The sequence below is a fragment of the Sminthopsis crassicaudata genome, chromosome 1 (assembly GCF_048593235.1).
Source record: "Sminthopsis crassicaudata isolate SCR6 chromosome 1, ASM4859323v1, whole genome shotgun sequence".
NCBI lineage: Eukaryota > Metazoa > Chordata > Mammalia > Dasyuromorphia > Dasyuridae > Sminthopsis > Sminthopsis crassicaudata.
The window spans coordinates 546,892,030-546,918,615 of record NC_133617.1 but is presented as its reverse complement, the minus strand read 5'-3'; the positions used below and the strand labels follow the sequence as shown (position 1 = coordinate 546,918,615).

Below are 26,586 nucleotides of genomic sequence, written 5' to 3'. Positions count from 1 at the left end.
ACTTTACCTTTTTTGCCTCTTTTTATCTGTAAAATGAGCTAGAGAAGGAAATTACAAACATTATAGTATCTTTGCCAAAAAAAAAAAAAAACCCACAAAGAGTCACCAAGTCAGACACAATTGAACAAGAATAATAAGAGGTTATAATCCCAATTAAACTCTACTCTGGCCAAAACCAAACTGTTGATGATAAATTATAGGCATCCCATTTTAAATAACAACTCAAGAATACATCTGTGATAGTGAGAAGATTCAAAGTCATGCCTCAAGAGTATCACCTTTTTTTTGCGGGGGGGGGGGGGGGGGGGAGGGGGAGGCAATAGGGAAACAAGACTACTTGCTGCCTTTAAATATCTGAAGCACTTCCATGTGGAAGATCAGAATTGTTTTGTTTTATTGCACAAATTGAAAAAGGACTGAAGGGTGGAGGAAGACAACCTTCAATATAAAGAAAATGTAACGCTCCAAAAAGAATAAAAACAAAATGAAATGTACCTTGAGAATCAGTGAGTTGCTCTTCACTAAGGGTTTTCCATCATTATCATGTCATATAAAAAGACTATTTGCTGATGATGGGATTCTGGTTCAGGTATGGCTAGGCTGTTTGATCTCTAAAGTTTCTTCCATCTTTTTCCTATATAACCTATAGCCTCTGCCTTTAAACAATAATATTAATCTTCCCCTGTTCTTCAGGTAGACTATGATCCAAAAAGACAGCATGCTTACTGAGGAATAACTTGCTTACATTGGTTAGATCTGTTACCCTGAAAAGGGAAAAGGTAACAGGAAAAGTATAAGAGCAGAGGGAAGGATGCAGAAAAAAGAACCAAAGAATTTTAAAAATGAAAATGACTTTAAGAAATCAACTAATACAACCCCCTTATTTTTACATCAGAACATAGTCCAAAGAAGTTAGTACCTTGTCCAAAGTCATTAGTGATTTAGAACTCAGGAATTCTAATACCCAGTCTAGTACTCTTTCTACTAATCCTGCTAATTCTCTGTACAAACAAGACAGCAATTCTTTCTTTGTCCAAAGTCATTAGTGATTTAGAACTCAGGAATTCTAATACCCAGTCTAGTACTCTTTCTACTAATCCTGCTAATTCTCTGTACAAACAAGACAGCAATTCTTTCTTTTGTGAAGTTTTCTTCAAAGAAAATGAAGAAGTTATAAATATTTTGATTTCCTACATTAGAAGCAGTTATATCAAAGATAAGTACAGAGATGAACTTTTAAGAGCAGGGTTTCTTTTTTTTTCTGAGGCTGGGGTTAAGTGACTTGCCCAGGGTCACATAGCTAGGAAGTGTTAAGTGTCGGAGACCAAATCTGAACTCAGGTCCTCCTGAATTCAGTGCTGGTGCTCTATCCACTGCGCCACCTAGCTGTCCCTAGAGCAGGGTTTCTTAGCTTGGAGTTCACCAATCTCTTGGATAGATTTCTGAGGTCATAAACTTGGATTGGAAAAAAAAAATACATCTTTATTTTCACTAACTTTCCTACAAGTACTTAAAAACATTCTGAGAAAAAGGCTCTAGAAACCTCACTAGATTACTAAAATGACATTCAGAAAGGTTAAGAATTCTTGTCCACAGGCCTGGCACATATGTACTTAATAAATGCTCCTTGCCTTGTTCTAGAGTATATCCCAGAAATAATTTTTTAAAGATGCAATATTAGATTTGTACCAATCCTCAATATATATTTGTGGAATCTCTTCTTATGATTAATTTAGTGTATTTGAAAAAAATTTCTCAATGAATACTTATTTCATTCCAGTATGAAACTTTCAAAGTAATTTTTAAAAATTCTTAGAATTTAAATGTGTAAATAAAAGGACTTTGCCACTTCTCATTTTTATTTTTTTTCCCAAAAATCAAATGAACACTTATTTACCAATGTACAATTCCAAATAAAATTTTCCTACTTTGGTCAAAGATTCTAAGTTTTAAAATACCTATATGATTTATACTCATACAAAAGTTTGAAAGATTCAATTTGTAATTATCAACACATGATACTTCAGTAATTTTATTGTACAGCAATCCACATAACACCATACATTTTTTTAGCTTAGTCCAAGTTATAAAGTGCTATTATCAGATAAATTAAGCAAATGCTACTGAATACTGAATTTCTCCCAAGTCATAGTACACTGCAATTGAACAATAAATTGTATATGTAAAAACACTTTAACCTGATTTTTCAGTTAAAACTAGAGAGCTTGAAGAATTTATTAAATGAGTCAAAAAAAAAATCCAACAAAACATTGGAATGTCATCCATCTTAATAAAGGGACAAGACTTTAGAATGTATAATTAGCTAATTTTAATAAAGAAGCAAGTATTATTTATATAAGCCATATAATAAAAGTGTCAGGCAGCATGACATAGAAGCCAGTCTTTGAAGCCAGGAAGTCCTGGAACAAGAAGACTCTTTGGGGCTCTATGACCTTGAGCAGGCCAATTAACTTCTCAGTGCTCTAGACATCTAATTCTCTTAAAACAATAAGTTAGAAGGAACATTGGTCAAGGGAGCTTTCTTACCTGGGAGTTTCCTACTTCAATGTAATTGACAGGCCAGTCCCTATATATGTATCCCTAAACAATAATGTAAATACAACCTATAAACTGAACATGAAACTCAGGCAAAGAATGATTTTATGGTCTAAACATTCCACTTACAATTAATTTCCTCCAAGTATTAATAAAAGTGCATCTATAGAGTAAATATGTTATACTTCAGTTGCAGTCCCAAACATTTGCTTCTATTTGCTTACTTTGCCAAAGTTTATTATTCACATGAAGTAATAACACACAGAAAATGTCAATTAGACCATCAGCTATTATTTCACATTTTAGAATATTTTTAATGCTATAAAAGATAAACTCATAAAAAACTTGTGCAGAATCTTTCAAACATTTAAAACAGTAAAAACTGAAATGTAATAGGCATACTAAATGAAATTAAATACTCAAAATATAAGGGCAAAATAGCAAATATTTCATTTAAATATCAGTGCACTTGGAACTAAAATTTTCTAAAATTATTTATTGAAGACAAATTCAACCTCTTCCCCCAAGTTTATAATGTTTGTCTAAAGGGGAACATAAATTAGAACTATTTTAAATTATTTTGAAGGATTACACAGACTGAAAAATATCCATCTTTGAATTAATTTTAAGAAACCAAATTTATTACAGTTCCATGTGTAGGATGTTTAGGAAACAACAACATCTGTTTCCAGTGGGGAAGGGGAAACCTTTTACTATTTTATATGTAATGTAGTGCATTTGGTTGTCAAAAAAAAACCAGCTACAGTATGTATGTATAACAAGTACTAACATCATATATTAACTTTTTAGAAAACATTTTGAAATTCATTCTTTCCTATTTAAGTATGTTACCATAATTTTTATTCTCCTCCATTATTAGTAAATTTTATTTTCCTATTAAAAACAAATACAAGAGACACCATTTAATACTCATTTTTCTCCATAAATTATTTTTAAATAATCTTTCTTAGGACATAGACATGATTTAAAGTAGGAAAAAAAAACACAAATATTCCTTAAAATGAGATCTTTTGAATAAAAAATTAAGATGAAAATTGCTAGTTGACAAATTATATATTTCCAACTCACAAAGACACTCATCAAGGAAAATTCAGTTGCTAACTGACTAGTTCAGTAGTAACTTGAGGGGAAAAAAATGCCCTTAACTCCATCATAAAGAAATGCAGAATAATTAAGATGGAAGAAAAAATTATTTTGGTTTTTTTCTGTGTTTTAAGGAAAACACACATACACACAAAACAAGCATGGCAAAAGCACTTAGGAGATATGTAATTAGTTCTGACTGTTAATGCTAAGGCATTCTTTTGCTCACATTTCTCATCCTAAGCAGCATTAGTAGATCTTTGTACTACATGTCATTTTGGTATTCCAGATACTTTGCTGTGATGGTTTCTTCAAGCTGAATTCCTCCACTTCCCATTAATGCAAATGCAGGATACATTGTACCTGAGCAGTCCACTTGACGCTCATAAAGGCATTTCATGTGATCTGCATCATAAAACCCAACTTTGCCTTTATCATAGTCGAGGAAAATTCCTATACATGTTGGCATGGGAAGAACTCTATTTTCAGGTTCACTGGAAGAAGTAGGTGACTTGGGGACAAAAAATTTCTTCATGCCTATAGTAACTAAGGTAAAGGGCTGTGCTGAGTCAAAGCAGGTATCTTCACTTCCACTGTCATGACCGCTATCTTGCTCATATCTAAAATAAGAGAATAACTGTAATACACAAATTATAACAAACAATTTTATCTATATCATAAGACCTAGTGTATTTTCACATATACATTCAAATATCTATAATTTATACAAATTTCTATACCGAAATACAGCTAAACATTCAGAATTTTTAAAGATATGAAAAAATAGAATAAATATAAAATATTTAAAAATTAATATAAAAATAATATAAAAAATTTGGACAAGCAAATTAATAATAGTTTATATTTTGTGTAATTTTTTAATATTTACAAAGCATTTCTGTCACTTCTTACTTGCCTAAACTAATAATTGTAATGGCTGGGATTTGAACCCAGGTGTTTTGAAGTTAGCCTTCTAATCCCAATAAGTCACAGTTACAACATCTACTGAGAAAACTAACTGAAACAAAAGAAACATTGCAAAAATGTTCAAAGTACCCTATTTTTCTATCATTGTCTGAATTTCTACCTTTATTTTTTAATATCCCAAATAGAGCTCCATTAGCATCACATTTTTGCTTCACTTTTTCCTATAAATTTTTTTCTCTATTTTACCAAGAAATACATGCTTTACTCTTTTCAGAATTATAGGATTAAAGAAAAAATATTACCATATCTCATCAAAAAGCATGAAAATCTTTGCTACCCTTTATTTCTGAGAAGAGTAGATAATAGGATTCTATTTAAATTAATCAGGGCAATTAGGTGGTACATGGATAGAGCACTAGGCTTGGAATTAGGAAAACTCATTTTCCATAAATTCAGATTCAGTCTCTGACACCTATTAGCTGTGTGATCCTAGGCAAGTCACTTAACCTTGTTTGCCTCAGTTCCTTATTAGTAAAATGAGTTGGAGAAGGAAAAGGCAAACCAGTATATGAGGTCACAAAGAGTAAAACAACTAAAACGACTGAATAAAAATTAAATTAATAGGCTAAGGTAAACTCTTGGCTATGGATTTTTTAATGTAGAAAAAAATTAGCAACCTTTCTTTGGAATTCCCAAGGCCAGAAGAAAATTCCCTTGTTTGGGTCTACAAGGTACACAAGGGCTATATATGACTGAAAGCAAAACTAAAATTATAAATTAGTCACTTTCTCACTAAGGAAATTTAGTTGATTTAGAAATAGAAAATCCTAGCTCTGATCACATGTCCATTTCAGCATTATTTTGTAGAATCATATTAAAGAGAAATGTTTTAAAAAGTTGTATTCACCACAGGAAAGTACAAGTTACTATAATTAGTTCAAAGGAACTTGCTGTTCATTCATTCATTTTTTTTCAGTGGTATCATGAACCCATTTGGAATTTTCTTGGCAAAGATACTAAAGTGGTTTGATATTTCCTCCAAGTCATTTTATAGGAAGACCAAGGCAAACAGAGTTAATTGACTTTCTCAAGAGTCACACTGCTAATAAGTATTTATGTCCAGATTTGATCTCTGGAAGATGACTCTTCCTGACTCCAGATCTGGCACTTTATTCACTTTACCATCTAGCTGCCCTGAGGAAAATGGCAACAAGAGAATTCAGTGGTACCTCATCCAATAAGTAACATATATAATAACAACACAATAATGAACATATTTAAGTTCTATAAAATGAAACTATTAAATCTAAGCCCATTTTTAGATCTACCATGAAGTGCAATACACTAAGGGCTTAGACTTTTCCTACTCACTACCATTTTTCTCCTGAAAAAAAATTTTACGTGACTCCAAGTACATAGGTATATAAAATAGTATACACAAATCAAACATTCACTAATAAAAATCATAATTTTTATGACTCCCACATTCAATTACAAGATCCCATATGGAGTCATACACCACAGTTTAAGAAGTTGGGCAATAAACATTAAATTGATCCAAAGTAACCACATACTACAAGAGTAAATAAATATCTACCTTGGGCTACTTATATCACGAGGATTGTGGAGCCATTCTTGTAGTTTATCATTGGAAGCAACTCCCACTTTAACCATGTATGAATATGGTTCCACACGTAAAGCCCAAAAGTGTTTTCCTCTGGTGATTCCAGTGTCTCCAATGATATAATCTAAGCTTGTATAACAACCCACTTGGACACGTTCAGCAGCAAGCAGAAGAGAAAATCCAGCCCTACTGTCCACACGATCTCTCTTTAGATTCAGCAACAGATGTTCATTGTTATAGCCACATTTTTCATCAAAGAGAAAACTAAAAACTTAAAAATAAAGAACTAAAATTAGCTTGGAACTTATTAACATTTCAAAATTGCAATATATCAATTTGAGTAAAATTCTCAATAGATGTTACTGTTCAAAATTCATAACCATATAATAAAGCATAAAATTAAATTTTCAATTTCTTCATATACCAATTGCACAAAACTATGTGAAAGCTGGTACTTGAAACCACTTTTGATGACAACTGAAAATGTTTTTAAAAGGCATTTTTTAATTAAAGCTTTTTGTTTTCAAAATATATACATGGATAATCTTCAACATTTATCCTCACAAAACCTCGAGCTTCAACTTCCTCCTTTACTCCACCCAGTCTACCAAATGGCAAGCAATGCAATATATATTAAACACGTATAATTCTTCTATAATTATTTCCACAAATATGCTGCACAAGAAAAATCAGATCAAAAAGGAAAAAAAATGAGAAAGTAAACAAAATGCAAGCAAACAACAATAAAGAGTGAAAATACTATGTTGTGTTCCACTTTCAGTTCCCAGTGTCCTCTGAGTGCAGATGGCTTAAGAGATTTTTTTAAAAGACAATGCTCTCTTAAAAAATGCCACACCAAAAAAAAAAAAAAAAAAAAAAAAGACTGTGTTCTCTTTCTTGTCTAGAAACAAATGAACTGGTTTTTTTGTGAAATCAAAATCTTGTTAGCTAATTTCAGTTTTGAAGAAACTTTAGGCAATTTCCATTCTCTCAGCTTTATACCTTTAAAACAAGACAATGATCATTGTACCCAATATATCTAATTCATAATGGGGGATTTAAAGAAATATAATGTAGCAGTAACAGGTTTCCCTTTTAAAATAAGTAATCTGTATTCTAAAAATATGGAGAGCTATAAATGTTTTCTTTATATCCCCAAGAATATTAACATGGTTACATTGATTGTATTTCCAGATCAAAATACCTCAAAACACACAAAAAAATTTCACAAATGTGGAAACCAAAACCATTTCACTATAATACACTACAATGCTTATACAGAGGATTCAATGCTGAATAGAAGTTGGGACCTAATTAAACATGAAAACTAGATTTAAAGCAATTGAAAAAAGACAAAAGAATTAAGGAATAAACAACAGGTGACAAGGAAACAAAACTATCATTTTTGATAGATAATAGTATATTTGGAGAATTCTAGTCAACTAAAAACTAGCTGAAACAATTTAACTTTAGCAAAGTTGTTAAAAAAAAAAATAAATCCACATAAACCATCAGCACTTCTAACCCAGAAAGAAGAGGAGAAATTCCATTTAAACTAACTGTAGGAAGTATAAAATATTAAAATATTTGGAAATCCACTTGCCAAGACACATATTGAAATTGTATTAAAAAAAACCCCTACAAATCACTATTTACAAAATAAAAGTTCATCTAAATAATTGAAGAAATAGTAATTGTTCATGGGTAGTCCAAGATAATATAATAAAAAGGCCAATACTACCTAAATTTACTTATTCAGGACCAGAGAAAACAAACTACCAAAGAATTGTTTTACAGGGCTAGAAAAAAATCATTGTGAAATTCATCTGGAGGAATAAAAGGTTAATTATCCAAGAGAATTAATGAAAAAAGAAATGTAAAGAAAGAAGGTCTTGAAGCACCAGATCTCAAGCTATACTACAAAGCAGCAATCATCAAAACAGTTTGATACTAGATAAGAAATAGAGTGTTTTGATCAATGGAACAGATCAAGTATACAGAAACAAATGAGCACAATAATTAAGTGTTTAATAAACCCAAAGATCCCAACTAATTAGAGCAAGAATTCATTAATTGACAAAAGCTTCTGGGAAAATTGGAAAATAATCTGGTAAAATATATGAATAGACCAACATCTCTACACAATGTACCAAGACAAGGTCAAAATGGGTATATGACTTATACTTAAAAGATGACATAAACAAATCATTAGTTCAAGGAAAAAATTATGTCAGATTTATGGATAGGAGAAGAGTTCATGACCAAATAAGAGGCAAGTTTATAAATAAAATGAATAATTTTAATTATATAAAATTTAAAAGTTTTCTCACAAACAAAACCAATGAAGCTGAAATAAGAAAAAGTAGGAAGCTGGGAGAAAATTTTGCAACAAATTTCTATGATAAATGTATCATTTCACAAATAAATAAAGAACTATGCCAAATTAATTTTTTTAATTGAGCCATTTCCAATTGATAAATGGTCAAAGGATATGAAAATGAAATTTTCAGAGAAAGAAACCAAAGTAATGATATATATATATATATATATATATATCCCCATATAACTATCATGGGGAAAAATGCTCTAAATTACTAATAATTAAAGAAAGCAAATTAAAACTACTCTGAAATACCACCTCATACTCATCAGAAATGACAAATGCTGGAGGGGATGTGAGAAAATAGGTATATCAATGCACTGTTGGTGGAGTTGTAAATCAGTTCAACTATTTGGAGATCTATTTAGAATTATGCCCAATGGCTATCAAAAGTGCATACCATTTGTCCCAGCAATACTGCTGGCCTGCATTCCAAGGAGATATGAGGATAAGGAAAAGGTCCTAATGTATGCAAAAATATTTATAGCAGCTCCTTTTGTTGTCACAAAGAAATGGAATCTGAAGAGATGCCCATCAGCTGGGGAATGACTAAACCAACTGTGGTATTTGATTGTGATGGAATACTATTTTGCTCTAAGAAGTGACAAAGTGACTGGTTTCAGAAAAAATCTGTTACGATCTATATGACTGATACAAAGTGAAATGAGAACAATCTATATAGTAACAGCAATGTAGTAAGGAAATTAAGCTATGAAAGATTTAGTAATTATAATTAATATAATGATCCACCACAACTCTAAAGGATTCATAATAGAAAATGCTAACTACCTCTGGTTATGCAACTGATGGATTTTAAGAATACAGATTGAAGCATTTCTTTTCTTGCCTTTTTTTTTTTTTTCCAGAACATGGCTAATGTGGAAAACGTTTTACATATTGTGATTATTATATTTCTTGCCTTCTCAATGGGTATGCAAGAGAGATAGGTGAAAGAGAATGTGAAACTGAAAATAAAAATGAAAAAAAAAATGCCTGTCAATTCTAAAAAAGGCAAATTTGAAAAGGGGAGAGGGGGGGGAAAGAGTCAATATAATTCCCAAAGTGTAGAAGAGGATTCTTTTCTACTTTACATGACAATGAATTAGTAATTTTATCAATTAATCTAAATACAAATCTGAGAATACATAATTCAATCCAAATTATTTAAGACTACTTTGTTTATTCTCATCTATACATTTAAAAGAGAAATCTTTAAAATTTTCATAATTGTGATTTTGAAATAAAATTACAACTAAATATAAATATTCTAACATAATAAATAAATTACAAAGTTTTCCTTACCAAATTTAACAGATTAAAATATGGTAGAACCGACCAACTTTTACAATCCTAGATTACTAAACTATGGAAGATACCCTTACAACTCAAATCTAACCTCAATTTATAGACCAAGAGACTTGCCCAAATTTGCCTGAGGTCAAGTGACAAAAACAAGGAATGGCCTAAATCTTCTGACTCCAAATCTAACATTCTTTGTATTATACTGCCAAGCATAGGATATTTAACAAGACCCTTTTCAATTCTGCATTTCTTTGATTGAAACTTCATAATACCTGGAGCTGGAGGAGTATGTAGAATCACTTCTCTGCTGCAAGGACTACAGACTGAACCTTTATATCCTCTCACTCTGAAGGAATAGCTACTGTTACTTTCAAGATCAGAAATTACTTTACTGGTACCATAGACCTCTGTCTCACTCCAGGTTAACATTTCTTCTTCTCTACTAATCTTTCGATATTCAAGAATATAACTATCAGCTTTATTCTTCTTTTCAGGATGATGCCAGCTTATCAAGGCTTTATTATATATTTTGCTCTGTTCTTCATTGATTTCTGGTATATCTACACCTAAAATTAAAAAGAAAGCAATATTAAACACATATATTCTGGACCCACTTTTTTTTTTTAAATTCAAGAGCAACTTTGCTGATATGGTTTCTTGAACTGCCATTAAAAATTGTTTTGTTTTGTTTTTTTTTACATAGGATCAAACAAATAAGTATATATATTACTATAACCAAAAGAATAAGAAAAAGAAATGAGAGAGTAAAATTTGGGAAATGGATGGGTTGAAGTTAAAAAAAAAAAAAAAAAGACCCACATGCCATGCCTATAATGATAACAACACATAATAATCTCTATATACCATCTATTCTATTTTTTTGACTACTTCCCTTCACTTATCAAGTGTTAAAAAAATCTTTGATTAGAGAGATTTGTATTCTACTACTTTGAAGGCCAAACCTTCAGGATTTGACTATTGAAAAATGAAAATAGAATCATTGGAATATATTGTATATGACTAAAAATAAAAGTTTAACAATTACATAATTTTTATTCATTTTCTTCTTAAATAAAAATTAAAAGCATTTCAAGTTTCAATTTAAAATAAACATTCTTGGGGAGCAGCTAGGTGGTGCAGTGGATAGAGCACCAGCCCTGAAGTCAGGAGGATCTGAGTTCAAATCTGGCTTCAGACCCTTAACAATTCCTAGCTATTAGACCCTGGGCAAGTCACTTAATCCCAATTGCCTCAGCAAAAAACAAACAAACAAAATAACAATAATTAAATTTAATTTTAAAAATAAAATAAACATACTTAGAAAAAATTTTAATTTGGACCTTTGAAAAAGATATACAAAATAATCATAAAAAACTAATTCATTTAAAAAAAATAATTTGTTAATACTCTACTACCAAAGTTAAAAGATATGTTCCCCTTTTCTATTAATTTAAAATGGGAACATAAACTTTGTAGTTGGGGCTGTATATAAATGTACTGTTAAGACAGATAAAATATTTCAATAAATTTAATTTCTTTAAAAAAATTTAGTCAGGAAGTATAAAAATCACTTTTACTTTAAACGAAGGAGAAACTATTGATGTTATATTTATAGTGTTTTCTTTTTTTTTCTTGGTTTGATATCTTGAACTTATTTAATTCTTGAAAGGAAAAATCTTGATACAACATAAACTGCAATCAATCACACAGCATAATACTAAAGGGGGAAAATATCCCATTAATGAAATAGAAGATTTCCAAATATTCCTAATAAAAAGACCAGAGCTGGGAAGAAACACAAATGCAAACAGGAAGCATAAAAAGAAACACAGAATCATTTGAAGGGACTACAATGATGTTGAATCATTTATATTACAATAGAACCCAAATTTCTCCTCAGAATCCAAAGCATTATAGAAGAAGTTATATAATAAATTGAGTCTGAGATTAGTGTGTGGGTGTACGTGTGTGTGTATGTATGTATATACATTATATTAAAAGGAAAAAAAAAGAAGGGCAAAAAGAATATTCTGGGAGAAGTATAAAACAATCTCTAATCATAATGAGAAAATTATTGGGGTAAAAGGAGGAGTAGGCATCACATGAACTTGACTTTTATATGACTCAGACAAAGAAGAGCTGAAAAATCCTCCAAATACAGAGAGTAGAGCATGAAATGGGGAAAAGAAAGAAAGAAAAAGTAAGAACATGTGACTGGACAATGGATAACAAAAACAGAAAAAAAGGGCAATGAAACATATTAATTATAGATTACTACTGAGTTAGTTGGGGTGGAATCGAAAGAAAAGTATAAATGAGAGACTTAGAAAGAAACATACTATTAATAATCATAAACATGAATATGAATAAGATGAATTTATCCATAAAAGGGAGGAAGAAAGTAGAACAAATTAGATGGTAGAATTCAACAATATGCTATTTAAAAGAAATATACTTTTAAATAGAAAGATTCCCAGATATTTTAGGAGACTAGAACTAAAGCTGTGATGTTTCAAGAACATTTTTTAAAAAGGGAAGAAGAGATAAAAAGGAAACAATATGATGCTTAAAGGAATGTCAGACAATAAAATTAATATTATAAGCACCAAATGGCATAACATCTATCTACTTAGAGAAAAAGTGAATAAATTAATGATAAAAATAATATTTCTTAATGTACCCTAGACAAATATAACAAAAAGATAAACAAGAAAGGGGTTAGGCTCCTGAATAAAATATTAGAAAAGTTAGAAACAATAGATTGCATATAGTTTGAACATGCCAATATAATAAAAATGTAAATACTGTCCAAATCAATTCATTTATTTGCCATGCCAATCAAACTACCAAAGCAGTTATAGAACTAGAAAAAAATTTATCTGGAAGAACTAAATGTCTTCATATAGCATTGCAAAACGAAAAAGTGTGAAGGAAAGGGACTATTATAGCACTATATATAAGATTATACTACAAAGTAGCACTCATCAGAACTATTTTGACTGGTTAAAAAATTGAGAGTTCATCAATAGAACAGATCAGCTAAAAAGCTAATTTTTAGCTACAAAGCACATAAATACAGTAGCACAGTGTTCAATAAAGCCTAGTTACTAGGACTACTAGTCAGAAAAAAACTTCTTAAAAATTTGGAAAGTAATTTGAATACCATTAAGTACAAATCAATGTCTTACACTACATATCAATATAATCAATATAATTGGATACATTACATAAGACATATAGTCATCATATAAAAGTTCAAAGAGCAATAAATAAAATGTCTTTAATAAGTATAAAGAATTTATGACTAAACACAAAATAAAGGTTCACAGAAGATAAAATGAATAATTTTTTAAAAAATAAAACTGAAAACATTTTGAAGCAACAAAATCAATGAAGGGAAAATTAAAAGGGGAAAATAGTTATCTGGAAAAAAATCTTTGCAGCAAATTTCTCTGGTAAATGTCTGATATTTTAAGGTATATAGAGAGAATTTATTCAAATATTTAACAACAGTCATTCCTCAACAAATGATTAAAGGTTATAAACAGGCAGTTTACAAAGGAAGAGAAATCTGACCAATCAACAAACACATGAAAAGATGTTCCAAATTATATAAACTCTGAGGTTTTACCTCTCACTTAAAAAATTAGTAAAAATAAAAGAAAAGAAAAATGATAGCAAATGTTGGAGGAACAAAGGAAAAACAGGCATTTGTGCACTTACTGATAGAGTCATAAATTGGTCCATCCATCCTGTAAAGCAATTTGACATTGGTCTCAAATAGTCTAAGCTATGCAAATACCCTTTGCCCCAATTAACACCTCAACTAACCTTATCCCACAAAAGCTATCACTAAGAGAGGAAAAGATCTTCAACATACAAAAATTTTATTATAGCAAAGAATTCAAAACAAAAGTAACTGCCATCAATAGGGGAATGGATAAGCAAAGGCATATGAATATATTAGGCTATTATTGGGACATAAGAAATGATAAAAAGTACAGTTTCAGAAAACCTAGGAAGACATAAGAATCAACAGAGAATAAAAGTGAACAGAACTAGGAAAATAATATAACAACTGTACTGTTAAATTTTTTTAAAGACTTAAGAATGCTGAACAATTTAAAGAACACTCACACCTCCAGGGGACCAACGATAAAGAATAAAGCAAGTTACTTACCTACTTACAAAAGTAATGGACTCAAGATGCAAAAGGAAACATTTTCAAACACAACCAATTACAAATTAGTTTTATGAGACTATGCTATATTTGTTATAGGGGTTTCTCATTTTTTAAGTGGGGATAGGAAATTGGGAAAGTAGGGTTAGTAATAATCCTCCCTTCCCCCCCAAAAAAGAAAGCTACTAAGGTATTTAAAGAAAATGTACAAAAGAACAAATAAAAAGTTCAGAAGTATATCAGGACTGCTTTGAAAGTAAATGACCGGGGCAGCTAGGTGGTGCAGTGGATAGAGCACCAGCCTTGAATTCAGGAGAACCCCGACTTCAAATCTGATCTCAGACACTTAACACTTCCTAGCTGTGTGACCCTGGGCAAGTCACTTAACCCCAGCCTAAGAAAAGAAAAGTAAGTAAATAAATAAATAAAGTAAATGGCCGAATCAATTTTTAAAAGTCACATAACGAGTCAGACTCATGTATAAGCACCTTTCTAGGTTCTATTGTTTATATGGAAATACTGAAAAATATTTTTCCTTTTTGATGTTTAAATGAAGAGTAATTCAGAAGCAAACAATATATATCCAGGGAGCAAAGTATAAGGTAACGGTGAGGCTACGTGATACAGGTAAAGAGTAAGGTCAATAAGAGACTGGGAGTGCAAAGTTCTGAGTTATTATCTGGACTGTGCACATAATTAGTTATGATCCATAAAGCAGTCACTATACATCTCTCAGCTTCAGTTTCTTCAGTAAAAGAAAGGGGTTAGTGACCTTTAAAGATGAATTTGTGATTTAAAACCCTCTATTCTCTTTACACTATCTTGCATAGTTTTGGCAAAATACTACTTACAAAAGATGTTCTAAAATTAATGGCTACAATAAAAGGAAATGTCAAGAAAGATGCAAGTAACAAAAATAAATAAAAAACAAGATTATTTTTTGTTTTTTTTTCTTCCTGTTCTCTTTCTCCCTCTACACTATTCCTTCACTTACTCTTCAATCTTTCCTATTCCTCTAAAGCTTAAAAAATATATATCTATAAAAGAGTCTTCCACGATATCAGAAACTACACAGGAAGTAACCCATATTTTTTTAAACTATTAGTAATCAAACAGGGACAAGAGAAGCATGACATGGCTAGATGAACTTTCTTGTTTGTATCTTCAAGGTCCAAGGCCTCTGCATCTAAGGAACTACTGCCATACTTCTCAGTGTCTACTGATGAAAAAGGCAGAGTAAGATCATTATCAAGTCTCTACAACATAGTAACACACAGATTAGCTTCACATCTAGCAAATGCAAGCATCCTTTAATATTGTGAATATTACTATACAAGAGATAAGGCATTATTTTATTAAAAAGTTCTATGGATGGGGGCAAGAAGGAAAGAAAAACTACTAAATGGTTTAGGAAACTAGTAGAAGACTAAATGACTATAATTTTTCTTATATGCTACTAAAATATTTTTCTTAGCAATAGTTAGCTTTTAAAATATCTACATTTGTCTTAGCTAAAATTATATAGGAATTATCCATAACTCTCTAGATAGTAAACATCTGAACTGTTTCTTCTAGAAAACAAATTATTTCTTAAGAATATAAAACTGCTAGAATATAAAGATGAAGTCAATATGTTTATTAACAACAAATACTACATTATATTTAAATAGCAACTAAGTTTCATTAACAGTTATCTGTCCAGATTGAAGGTCTAGGTATGATGGATTAAATGAATTTCTAGACAATTTAGTGTTAAACCTAGCCTGTATCCTCATTAATTTTAATATATATTATATATCTATACATACACATATGCATATTTATATATTTATATTTGTGTGTACATATATATATGTGTGTGTGTGTGTGTGTGTGTGTGTGTGTGTGTGTATGCATGTGTGGGATCCTAAGACTGGATAGTATGATCATCCTTACTCAAATGTCATTCAACTAAGACTGGATAGTATGATCATCCTTACTCAAATGTCATTCAATTTCATAACTTTTGATTAACATTTCAAGTAAAAGTGATTTTGTTGCTGTTGTTGTTTTCAGTCAAAAGACTTCAGGTAAGCAGCATTTTGACTCAATTTTAGAAATAAAGTGCTTCTAACAAGGGCTGCTAAGAATATCCACCTAGCGAGCAAATCAAATCAAAAGGATTTTAAAGTAAAAAGAAAAAATAGTGCTAAAACTGCCTATTACTATCTACTAAGGCCTAGCTTCTTAAACTCTGATTTGTAGTCCCAAGTAGGTTTTTGTAACTGAATGTAGGGATCATGAAATTGTGATTTATTATCAGTAAATAAATGTTTGATTTGCACACCTATTTTATATAGATATATATCTATATACCTGAGGTCACACAAAAGGGATCCCTACACTAAGCTACTACATCTATTACAGAAAACAATTGTATTATTGGAAAATAAAACTTGAGAATTCAAATTTATATGCCATAATTCAAGAATCTTGGGGGTGACATTCCTAATACTGAAAGCTCCCAATGTCTACCATGGTGTGCTTCCCATTAACAATCAATCAATAGACTCAACTAGCTCTTTAGAAAAGATAATTACTCAAATGATTATAGCAAAGAACAATAGTTACACAACATTTCGACTCATAACTTTGTAATAGCAGGCCCTCCATATCTTTCTCTGAAGAATACTTACAAAGTTCACTTGAGGGCAGCGTCAGTGTTGATAGATAAGATTCTGCTTTTTTTATCCTGCTCTAAAGTCAAAGTCAGCTGAGCCAGTCAACAAATACCTAACTGTTTACTAAGAGGCAGGCATTGCACTAGACACTAGAGATACAAAAATAAAAAAGTCCCCACTCTCAAGGAACTCAGAATCTAATGTGGAAGATATGTATACAGCTATGTATGAATAAGCTATATAAACTTTAAATACTGAACAGAGAGAAGGCATTGCAATTAAGAGGGAGCCGGAAAGGCTTACTATAAAAGACAGAATTTTGTCTAGGACTTGAAGAAAGCTAGGGAAGCCAAAAGGAAGAGACAAGGAAGCAAAGCATTCCGGGCATGAAGAATAGTCAGTAAAAATGCTCAGAGTCAGGAGATAAAATGTCTTGTTCAAAAAATGGTAAGGAGGGCAATGGTGGTGTACATAGTGGAGATACACATGGTGGTGTAAAAGGTTTAAGAAAAATAGAAAAGTACAAAGGGGCCTAATTATGAAGTATTTTGGACACCAGAGGATTTCATATTTTATATCAAAGATTGCCCAAACTCACAAGAGTTTGTCAAATAGAGGAATGACATAGTCGGAACGATGAAGCAGGAAGAGCACTTTGCCAAACTGAATGGAGAACAAGAGTAAAGTGGGAAAGAGATTTGTGGGAGGAAGACCAATCCTCAGACTGCTGCACAAGTCCAGCCTGAGGCAATGAGGGCCTACACCAGAAGGGTGCAGAGAAAGAATGTACAAAGGACTCAACTTCTTGGATATGGGAATGAGGCTGACATTTAGGTCGGAAGGCAGGAGGACTGGGAGGATGACTGTGCCCTCACCAGTAAAAGTAGTCTGGAAAGAGGGAAGGGGGAAAGACAGTGAATTCTGTTTTGGACATGTTGAGTTTAAGATATCTACCGGACATTCAGATGGTGATCATTAGCCAGTTGGGAGACATGAGTCTGGACTTGACAAAAAGGTTTTTAAAACTAGACAAATAAATCTGAAAATCATCCACATAAAGATGAAAATGGAATCTCTGGAAGGAAATGAGATCACCAAATGAAGCAGTAGAGGAGGAAATGGCCCAGAATAGTTCCCTATGGGATATGACACTAACCAGGTGTAATATAGATTAATATGAAGCAAAGATGAAAACTGAGAAGGATCAGTCTAATAATAGATAATAAGAGAACTAGGAGAAAATGATGTCATAAAAACTTAGAGATAAGAGAATATCAAAGAAGAGAGGGTGATCAAAAGTGGCAAAGGCTACAAAGAAGTCAAAAAGAATAATTTAAAAAAAAAAAAAAAAAAGCATTGAATTTGACAATTAAGAAACTGAGAGTAACTGTGGAGAGAGTAGTTTTGGTAAGATGAAGTTGAAAGCCAGGATGCAGAGTTAAGAGTTAAGAAAAAGTCATTCAGCAAAAGCTATTTTATTCCATATGGCATGGGAATAGATTCTTGTTCAGGGTTGGTTTGGACCAGAAAGAATCAAAAATCCTTTTGAATTTTGAAATTCTATGATTTAGTGACTTTTTGATCACCTGAGGGATTTTGGTTTCTTTACATGTAGTTAATGTAATTAGTTAAGGCTGGAAGACAAATATTAGTGTATGTGTATGTGTCTGTGTGTGTCTGTGTGTGTATGTATGTGAATTTTAAAACTTACCATTAGAGAAAAAAAGCTAATTCTCCAAGAAGCTCTTCTTGTTTAGATGCATCAACAACATAGTCTTCAAAAGACGTTTGAGCTGCTGGCCTGAAGGTCTTCAAAGATTCAGTAGCTTTTTGGATTCTACATAAATGAACAGAAATAATTTAATATCAAAATATTTTAAAACTAACTACATTTTTTGAAGTCACATAGGATGTCTGATATGAAAGGTCCCATCTTTCAATCTCTGAACAATTACAATTAAGTGTACAATATTTTAAAAATACATAAACATACCTACTCTGAGAGGAAGGAAAAGTAGTATCATATCAATTGTATAGATGAGGAAATTAAGGCTGATAGACTAAATGATTTGCTTCTCCAGCATCATAATTTTTTTTTAAGTTGAATAAAACACTTTGAAACTTCATGAAAAGATTTTAAAATTAAAAGCATAAATGATACCTGAGGTGGAGTTGTTTTGCTGTTTGAACAAAGCAAGATTGATCTGTCTCTTTAAGCACTTCTTGAGCATATCCTACAAGTCCATTATTTTCCAAAAGTCCCTGATATTCTTCCATTTGGGTCTGGAACTTGTCTAATCTTAATTTCTTTGAAACATCAATTGCTTTGATAATAGATGACTTCTTCTCTTCCAGAACTTCAAAGAGTTTATTAAAATGTGAAGCTGCTTCTTCTTTAGCCCTCTCTCCATTGCACTATTTGAAAGCAAAACTTTGTTACCATACTGCAATGATCCTGAAGAATTAAATTACAGTTAAATTATAGTTACAAGTACTAATTAATTCAAATAGCACTATTTTTAAAATAATTCATTGGAGGGAAGGGGGAAGAAGATCAAACTAAGAATTTTTTTTTTTAGCAGAGAAATTTTAGCTCTTAAAGTTGGGGTAACCCAGAAAATTAGGTGCTAATTTTATTTTGAAAAAGTGTTATGATATGCAAAAAAATATGGTCTAACAAACTATATACAGAATAAGTGGAAAATAACAAAGAGAAGTCATTAGAATTAAAAGGGACTGGAAAAAGCTTCCTATGGAAGGTGAAAAATTTAACTGAGAATTATAAGAAGTCAGGGAAATCAGGAGGCAGAGATGAAAAAGAAAAGCAAATTCTTGGTATGGGAGACAACCAGAGAAAATGTCCAAAATATTACAGAATTGGATGGAGATAATGAGGGTCTGCACCAGGGAAATTCACAGGCCTTATCAACAGATTTGATAAGGAATATAAGGGAAAGTGAGAAGTCACAATTGATGTCAAGGGTGGGAATCAGGATAGTGGTACCCTAAACAGTAAAAGGAAAATTTGGAAGGAGGGAGAGGGGGAAAATAACAAATTCAATTTTTAGACAGCATGCAATGGAAATAACCCACTATAACAAAAAAGTATTTTTTAATGACATATTTATCAAATACTTGATAGATACAATCAATCATTAAGCACTTACTGTCATTTATTGACTTTCCACCTCTACTCCTGCCTTCCAATACCAAATTCTGGTCTCTCTCCAATCCCCAGATCTCCTTGGCTTTCTTTCATGCCTCTCATCCCCTCTACACTAGCCGTACTCTCTTGATTCTTGCCCCACCCTTTTCTGATCTTACATCTTAACTTTCCCACAGCTCTTTAATCCACTAATACCGACCTCTGGTTAAGTTCCTTGGACAAGACACTCCCATCTCAACCCCAGGGCATTTTTCTGTAGCTGTTTCCCAAGCCTAGAATGCTCTCTCTCCTCATTTCTGCTTTTTGATTTTGTTGCTTTCCTTCAAATTCCAGTTAAATTCTCAATTTCTACAGGAATCTCAATGTCTTAACTCAAGTGCCTTCTCTCTGTTAAAAAGATTTCTTATGTATCCTCTTTACAGCACATATATATATTCACTAGTTTTCTCCCCCATCACACTGTGAGCTACTTAAGGGCAGGTACAGTCTTTTGCCTTTCAGTATATAATACTCACTGCTTAACACAGGGCATGGTACAAGTAGATACTGAATAAATAGCTCACAGACTGACAGCTATTTTCTAGGCAAAGTGCTAGGCACTGAAAATACAAAGACAAAAATGATATAATCTCTTCTTCCAAGACACTTACATTTATTTAAGGAGATAACATGTACATAAATAAGCACTTACAAAACACACAAGATAAATATACAATATAAAGAAGTTTGCAGCAGAAAAAAGGGTTTAAGCAGCTGGAGGAATTAAGAAAGACTTCATGTAGAGGGTGAATGCATGAGCATGTAGCCAGAAGTGAAAAAGAAATGGAGATAAGAGGATGCAAAGGTTATAGACATAGGAGGTGGAGTATCATATGAGGAAATGGCAAGTAGGACAATTTGACTAGACCATGGAGTTCTATAAAGGAAATAATATATAATTAAATTTTGAAAGCTAGGCCAGCAACAGGGCGTGGAGTTTAAAATTCAAAAGCATATACTGATAGAGGAGAAACACAGTCGGATATACATTTCAGGAAAAATACTTTGGCAGATATGTGAAGAATGGATTATAGAGAGGAACCAATTATGAAGTTATTATGATAATCCAGACAAAAGGCACTGAAGATAAATTAAGGTATAATGGTCATGTAAATAAAAAGAATGATGTTAAGAGTTTAGTAGAAACAGGAAAGATGTGTCAACAGTTTAAACAAATGGGGGGAAGGGAAGAAAAATAAGGAATCAAATTCAACTTCCAAGTTAAAAATCTATTAGAATAGGGATACCATTGGGACAGAAATAAGAAAGTCTATAAGATTTGTTAATTTTGGGGGAAATATAACTTATTCAGTTTGGGATAGATTGAACCTGATATGACTATAATATATCCAGTTTGAAATGTTCAAGGTGGAGATGGAAATACTTGAAAGGCTTTACTAGTAAAACAAAGAAATATATACATGGCACTTAAAAGTAATATGCTATAGAAAAATATATAGAAAAATCATAATATAATACTTGTCTTTATGGACAATCTAATTTGGGAAATTAAATATATGAAAATTTAAATTATACTTTTTGTTTCTGCAACCGTATCTGAGAGCAGACCAGCAGTGGAGACACATGCAGCTTCCATGGATCCAGTGATCAGGGCACAAAAAGCATGCCCCCAGGATGAGACCCACAGTCTTATGGCTGTTCCTGCTGACCCACTGGTGCTCACCTCCTATTGGCTACATCCAGGTCACAGTGGCCAAACTCACTCAAATGGTCATCCTGTTCCAGACCATGACTCTCTTACTCACCTATCAGCTGTCAAGAATGCCCACCAGTCCTATTGTCATCTGGGAATATAAGTCCTTCTGCCAGAATCTCATTGCTGACACACTCTCCACTCTCCTCAGCCAGCACTGACAATAAACTCAATGCCCAGATCCCTGCTGGTACCCTAGCTATACTCTCTATGTGGAATATTAGGACAGTACTCCGACATTGAGGGTGAGGACCATAAAGCAGGGAACACTGTAACTTGACTGATCACCATTCTCGGACAAGTGCTGCTGTCCTAAGGCCTTGTATGCTGCTGGTAAAGCTGCCATCTCGGGGGTCCCAAGCACTTATGCCTTCAGTATCCATGCACCCAGCAGCTATGCTCACCTCTCTCCAATCAAGGCTCCTTCTCCAGTACCCAGGATCCCACTAAGTCCTGTCTGCAATGGCTTTGCAAGGGATTTTGAGCTTCAGAGCTCAGTTGGTGGCCATAGCATCCAAGTGCCCCTTCTTCATGGCACAGACAATAGCAGAGACTTGGAAGTACAAAATGCTTATCACATTCAGGCCAACCTGCAGGATGACTCCACGAAGGTGTTACACTACATGGAGAAGGAGAGACTGACAACTCTTGACCCTTCCCAGCTTGGCCTGCCAAATGGCCATGTGGAGAGGGCTATGAGAAGTGATTTCCCTTTTTGAAGATGACTGGCACTCATGGCTCCACCAGGGCCCTGCTCTCACTCCCATCCAGGACAAATATTTAGACTACCTCTCCCAAAGAATTCCAGGAGGATGGGGATGAGAATGTTCCTGGTATCTGTATGGAAGTTGGGGAGCAGGGTAAACCCGAGCCCATCTAGTAGATGCCCTGGATGATTTGGCTAGGTCCAGCCCTGTAGAATTCAGAAGGACATCCCCTTCAGAAAGGGCCCAGAGCAAGATTTAGGCAGCTCCCCAAAGTTGCAGTAGAGATAACCTCTACTCCCCAAACTGGAGAGCTCTACTATAATGATTCAGATCTAGGAGCAATCCCCTGAATGACTCCCACAGAAGAACCACAGCTGATCTAGAAACCTAAGTACTACTTCTTTAAGTACTAAGTGCTTTCTGGATGAGGTGCTAAGAAAAAAAGGGAAAGAGGAGAGGAAACCCTATAGAGAAAAGAAAATGAACTCTTAATATCCTCCAGCTCCAGGTCCCTACAATGAATCAGAGTCTTCCCAAGAAAGGAGACTCAGAAAGAACCTAGCTCTGAGCTGGGAAAGCCTGGTGGTCTGACCCACTGTGGTTGTCTGTGATTTTCATAATTTTTGCATGTTTTTATATGTGTGGAAGGAGGGGATGCTCTCTTCCACTTATTCTCAATAAAGGGAAAAATATATTTTGAAGTTATGTGTATTTTTTCTTAGATAACTCATGATGAGTATGAACTGAGATAAGTATAGTAAGTACAGTATTCATTGTGATACCATATCAATCATCACCCCATACACTGTTGTTCTATCATATGAGATAGATAGACCCTATTCTATTAAAATAATAATAATAATAACCCTACCCCTATATCCAGCCTCTTCTGGAAAAGCAGAGATCAGTTTAGAGTAATCATATCTCAAAGGAGAAATCACATTTTTAAGAGAAAAATATAGTTTATAACATGCAAAAACAACATTCATAGTTTTAACTGTACTGATCATTTCTATTATATTTCAAAATGTGTGGGGTTTTTTATTTTTTTTTTTACAAGTTCCCAAAATCCTTTTCCCAAATAAAATGCCAGAACCAGTCAAAAACTTACCTCTGTTTCTTTCATTAGCAAGTTCAGTTCTGATATCTGGCTTCTAACTTGGCCCTCCTTGCCAATAAGGTAATCAATGTCCTTTGAAAGTTTTTCCTGTTAAAATATATAAATAATGTACTGCAAATTAACAAAACTTTAAAAATATAATTAAAAGATCAAAGAAATAAAAGAAAATAGGTTTTAATCTACTTATCTTTCCCTGAAAGTCTGTATCATATGGTTAATAAAAATCAACTACTCACTTATTAAAAATCTATCACTTGCCCTAAATATTCAGAGCCATAACTGTTTACAAAACAAACATAATAAAAAATAACATTTTTTCCTAACATTTAGGAAGGATTCAATTCAATAAACATTTATTAAGCACCTACTATGTGCCAGGAACTATGCAATTTATTCAAGGTCCTGGCTTACTAAGATTCAATTATTACTTTGTTAGCTCTACTACCTACAACCATTTAGTGAAGGGAAAGAAAAAAAAACACAACACTTCTTTTTCTTTTCTATAGTACATAGGAGACAATACAATCAGGTCTGCTAACAATCCCAGAGTTAACTGCACTTTATGATACATTTTAAAAATTGAATTATTAATCAATCAATAAGCATTTCCTAAGTACTCCCATGTCAGCCAACTGTGCTAGGCTCTAAGATTATAAAAACAAAAGTAAAAACAGCTCCTGCTTTCAAGGAGTTTACAAACTAACTAGAAAATGCACACACGCACACACGCACACACACACCGGAAGAAATTGATCAGAACGTTAACTCAACTGAACAAAAGGGACAAGAAACAAAAAGGAGCTAAGATTTTTAAAAATATGAAAAGGAGGATTCTATTTTTGTTATCTCTTTAAGAAATGTGAAAATTTAGGACGAATTTTGTCCCTGGTTCACTTTAAAAAAAAAAAAAAGAAAGAAAGAAAGAAATTAAGAAAGAAAAGAATACAATCTCTAAACGCAGATAGCAAACAAAGGCAATCCTGAGAAGACTGCCTCTGGAAGAAATGAAGGTAGCCAATTATATATTCAAGACAGAACTAGTTCTGGCAGTCAAGAGTCTAGCTATGGAGAATGAGGACACACCAAGAAAATAAAAAGGAAATCGGGGCCCTATTATCCTGAAACTGTGAACTGCCTCAGTCATATTCCCTTATACATGGACTCACTGCCAGTATACCTTATATATGGACTCAATCTTCCAACAAACAATGTGTATATTTGTAGATGATTGTGCCCCAGGTTCATGGGAGAATGTTTTAAAGCTTCTGCTCAAACTGCTAACATCTTCTCAAACTGAATTGTTTTCAGCTCATTTTATCTACTAGCTGACTATTTTAGAAAAATGCATTGGTGAGAACTTACGAGTTTATATTTTTACAGATCCAGAATACTTTGAAGACAGCATTTATTACCGCTTCCCTCAAAATAATGACCCACTCTGCAATTTGTGAATACTTGAGATCTTGTTTTCACTGAAAGTGGGTAGTATTAAAAAATAGATATAGTATATTTTTGTAGAGAAGGCACCATGAGCTACAGAAATGGGGATGGTCAGGAAAGATCTCTATACAGAAAATGGCACTTGAACTGATTCTTTTTTTTTTTTTTTTCCCTGAGGCTGGGGTTAAGTGACTTGCCCAGGGTCACACAGCTAGGAAGTGTTAAGTGTCTGAGAATAGATTTGAACTCAGGTCCTCCTGAATTCAGGGCTGGTGCTCTATCCACTGCGCCACCTAGCTGACCCCACTTGAACTGATTCTTGAAAGAAACAAGGGATTCTGTAACTTATGGAAATTAGGAAAAAACATATTCTAAGCATGGAGAACAAATCAAGGCAAATGAAGAGAGAGGGGGAGCATATATAAAAACAACCTGAAAGTTAATTTCACTGTTGCATGTAGGGAAATAATGTACAATAACACTGGAAAGGTAGAAAAAGTCTAGGCTATAAAGCCACTAGAATCTGAATAAGGTAATATGGCCAGATTTGTGCTTTAGGAAAATCAGTCTGACAGTTGTATATTTATTAGAAAGGGTAAGGATTCGAAGCAAGGATACAAGATAGGAGGCTATTATAATATTCCAAGCAAGAAGTGATGAGATACTGAACTAGGATGATAGGTGTCTGAATGAGTACACTTTCACAGGCGAGTCACTGTGAAAATAAAAACGGTAAAATTTAGTATGTGGGGTTAATGAGTGAGGAGTAGAAGAAAACACCAGAATTTTGAATATTGGCGACTAGAAGGATGGGCTCAAAAGAGATAAGTTTGGAAAGAAAGATTAGTTTAATTTTAAACATGTTAAGTTTGAAATGTCTAGAGGAAATTTACTTACTAAAGGAAGGAAATTATAATACTTGTATTTAAGGAAAATCACTTTAGCAACTGTGTAAAGGATAAGAGTTCAGTGGGGAGAGATTTGAGGCAAGATGACCAATTAGAAAACTAGTTATAGTCCAAGGGGAATTTAAGGTGGTGGCTTTGTGATGAATGACAAGAAAATGAATATATTAGAGATCTTATAGAGGTATCCTGGGCAAGATTTGACAATGGAATAGAATGTGAAAACACTAAGGTTGCGAACTTAGAAGAGAGTGCTATCCTTGACAGAAACAGGAAAATTAAGTAAGAGGGGTAAATTTTGAGTAAATGATAATGAATTATGTTACAGACATAGTGAACTTGAAATATCTATGATTCATCCAGTTTGAAACAGCAACTAGTGATACAAGACAGAAGTTCATGAGAAATGTCAAGCGTATTTGTGGAACAGTATGGCTGGGGGACCTAGTTGTGGTTTAAGGGTGAAAAGAAGTGGCCAAGGTTGGATCCCCAACAGAACTCAGAAAATAACAGGAAGAAGGACTTAAGGCACCATTCCCCACACCTCTGGACTAGAACATATTGTATCAAGACTCTTTTTAAAAATAATATTATTAGTTCTAATTAATAATTTCTAATTAATTAATTATTAATAATTTAATAGTTCTAAAGTTCTAAAATAAGAGGGTAAATTAGTTTTGTTTTTTTTTAAATCCATTGATCACCATCTGAAAGAAATCCCAGAATGAAAACTTACAGGAATATCATAATCAAGTTTGAAAA

The 26,586-nt window shown here is 32.7% G+C and overlaps 1 protein-coding gene and 1 pseudogene across 1 annotated transcript in view; one reads left to right on the top strand and one right to left on the bottom strand.

Annotated features, from left to right (window-relative positions):
- Positions 1-3,824: 3,824 nt before the first annotated feature.
- TRIM36 (tripartite motif containing 36) overlaps positions 3,825-26,586 on the bottom strand; it is a 59,910-nt gene continuing 37,148 nt past the window's right edge. Inside the window, 7 exon segments of the mRNA XM_074281993.1 lie at positions 3,825-4,280; positions 6,185-6,482; positions 10,166-10,459; positions 18,445-18,457; positions 18,459-18,570; positions 18,895-19,148; positions 23,471-23,566. Coding sequence (XP_074138094.1) covers positions 3,926-4,280; positions 6,185-6,482; positions 10,166-10,459; positions 18,445-18,457; positions 18,459-18,570; positions 18,895-19,148; positions 23,471-23,566 — 1,422 coding nt within the window. The 3' untranslated portion in view covers positions 3,825-3,925.
- On the top strand, positions 21,937-23,238 carry LOC141552250 (lipolysis-stimulated lipoprotein receptor pseudogene; annotated as a pseudogene).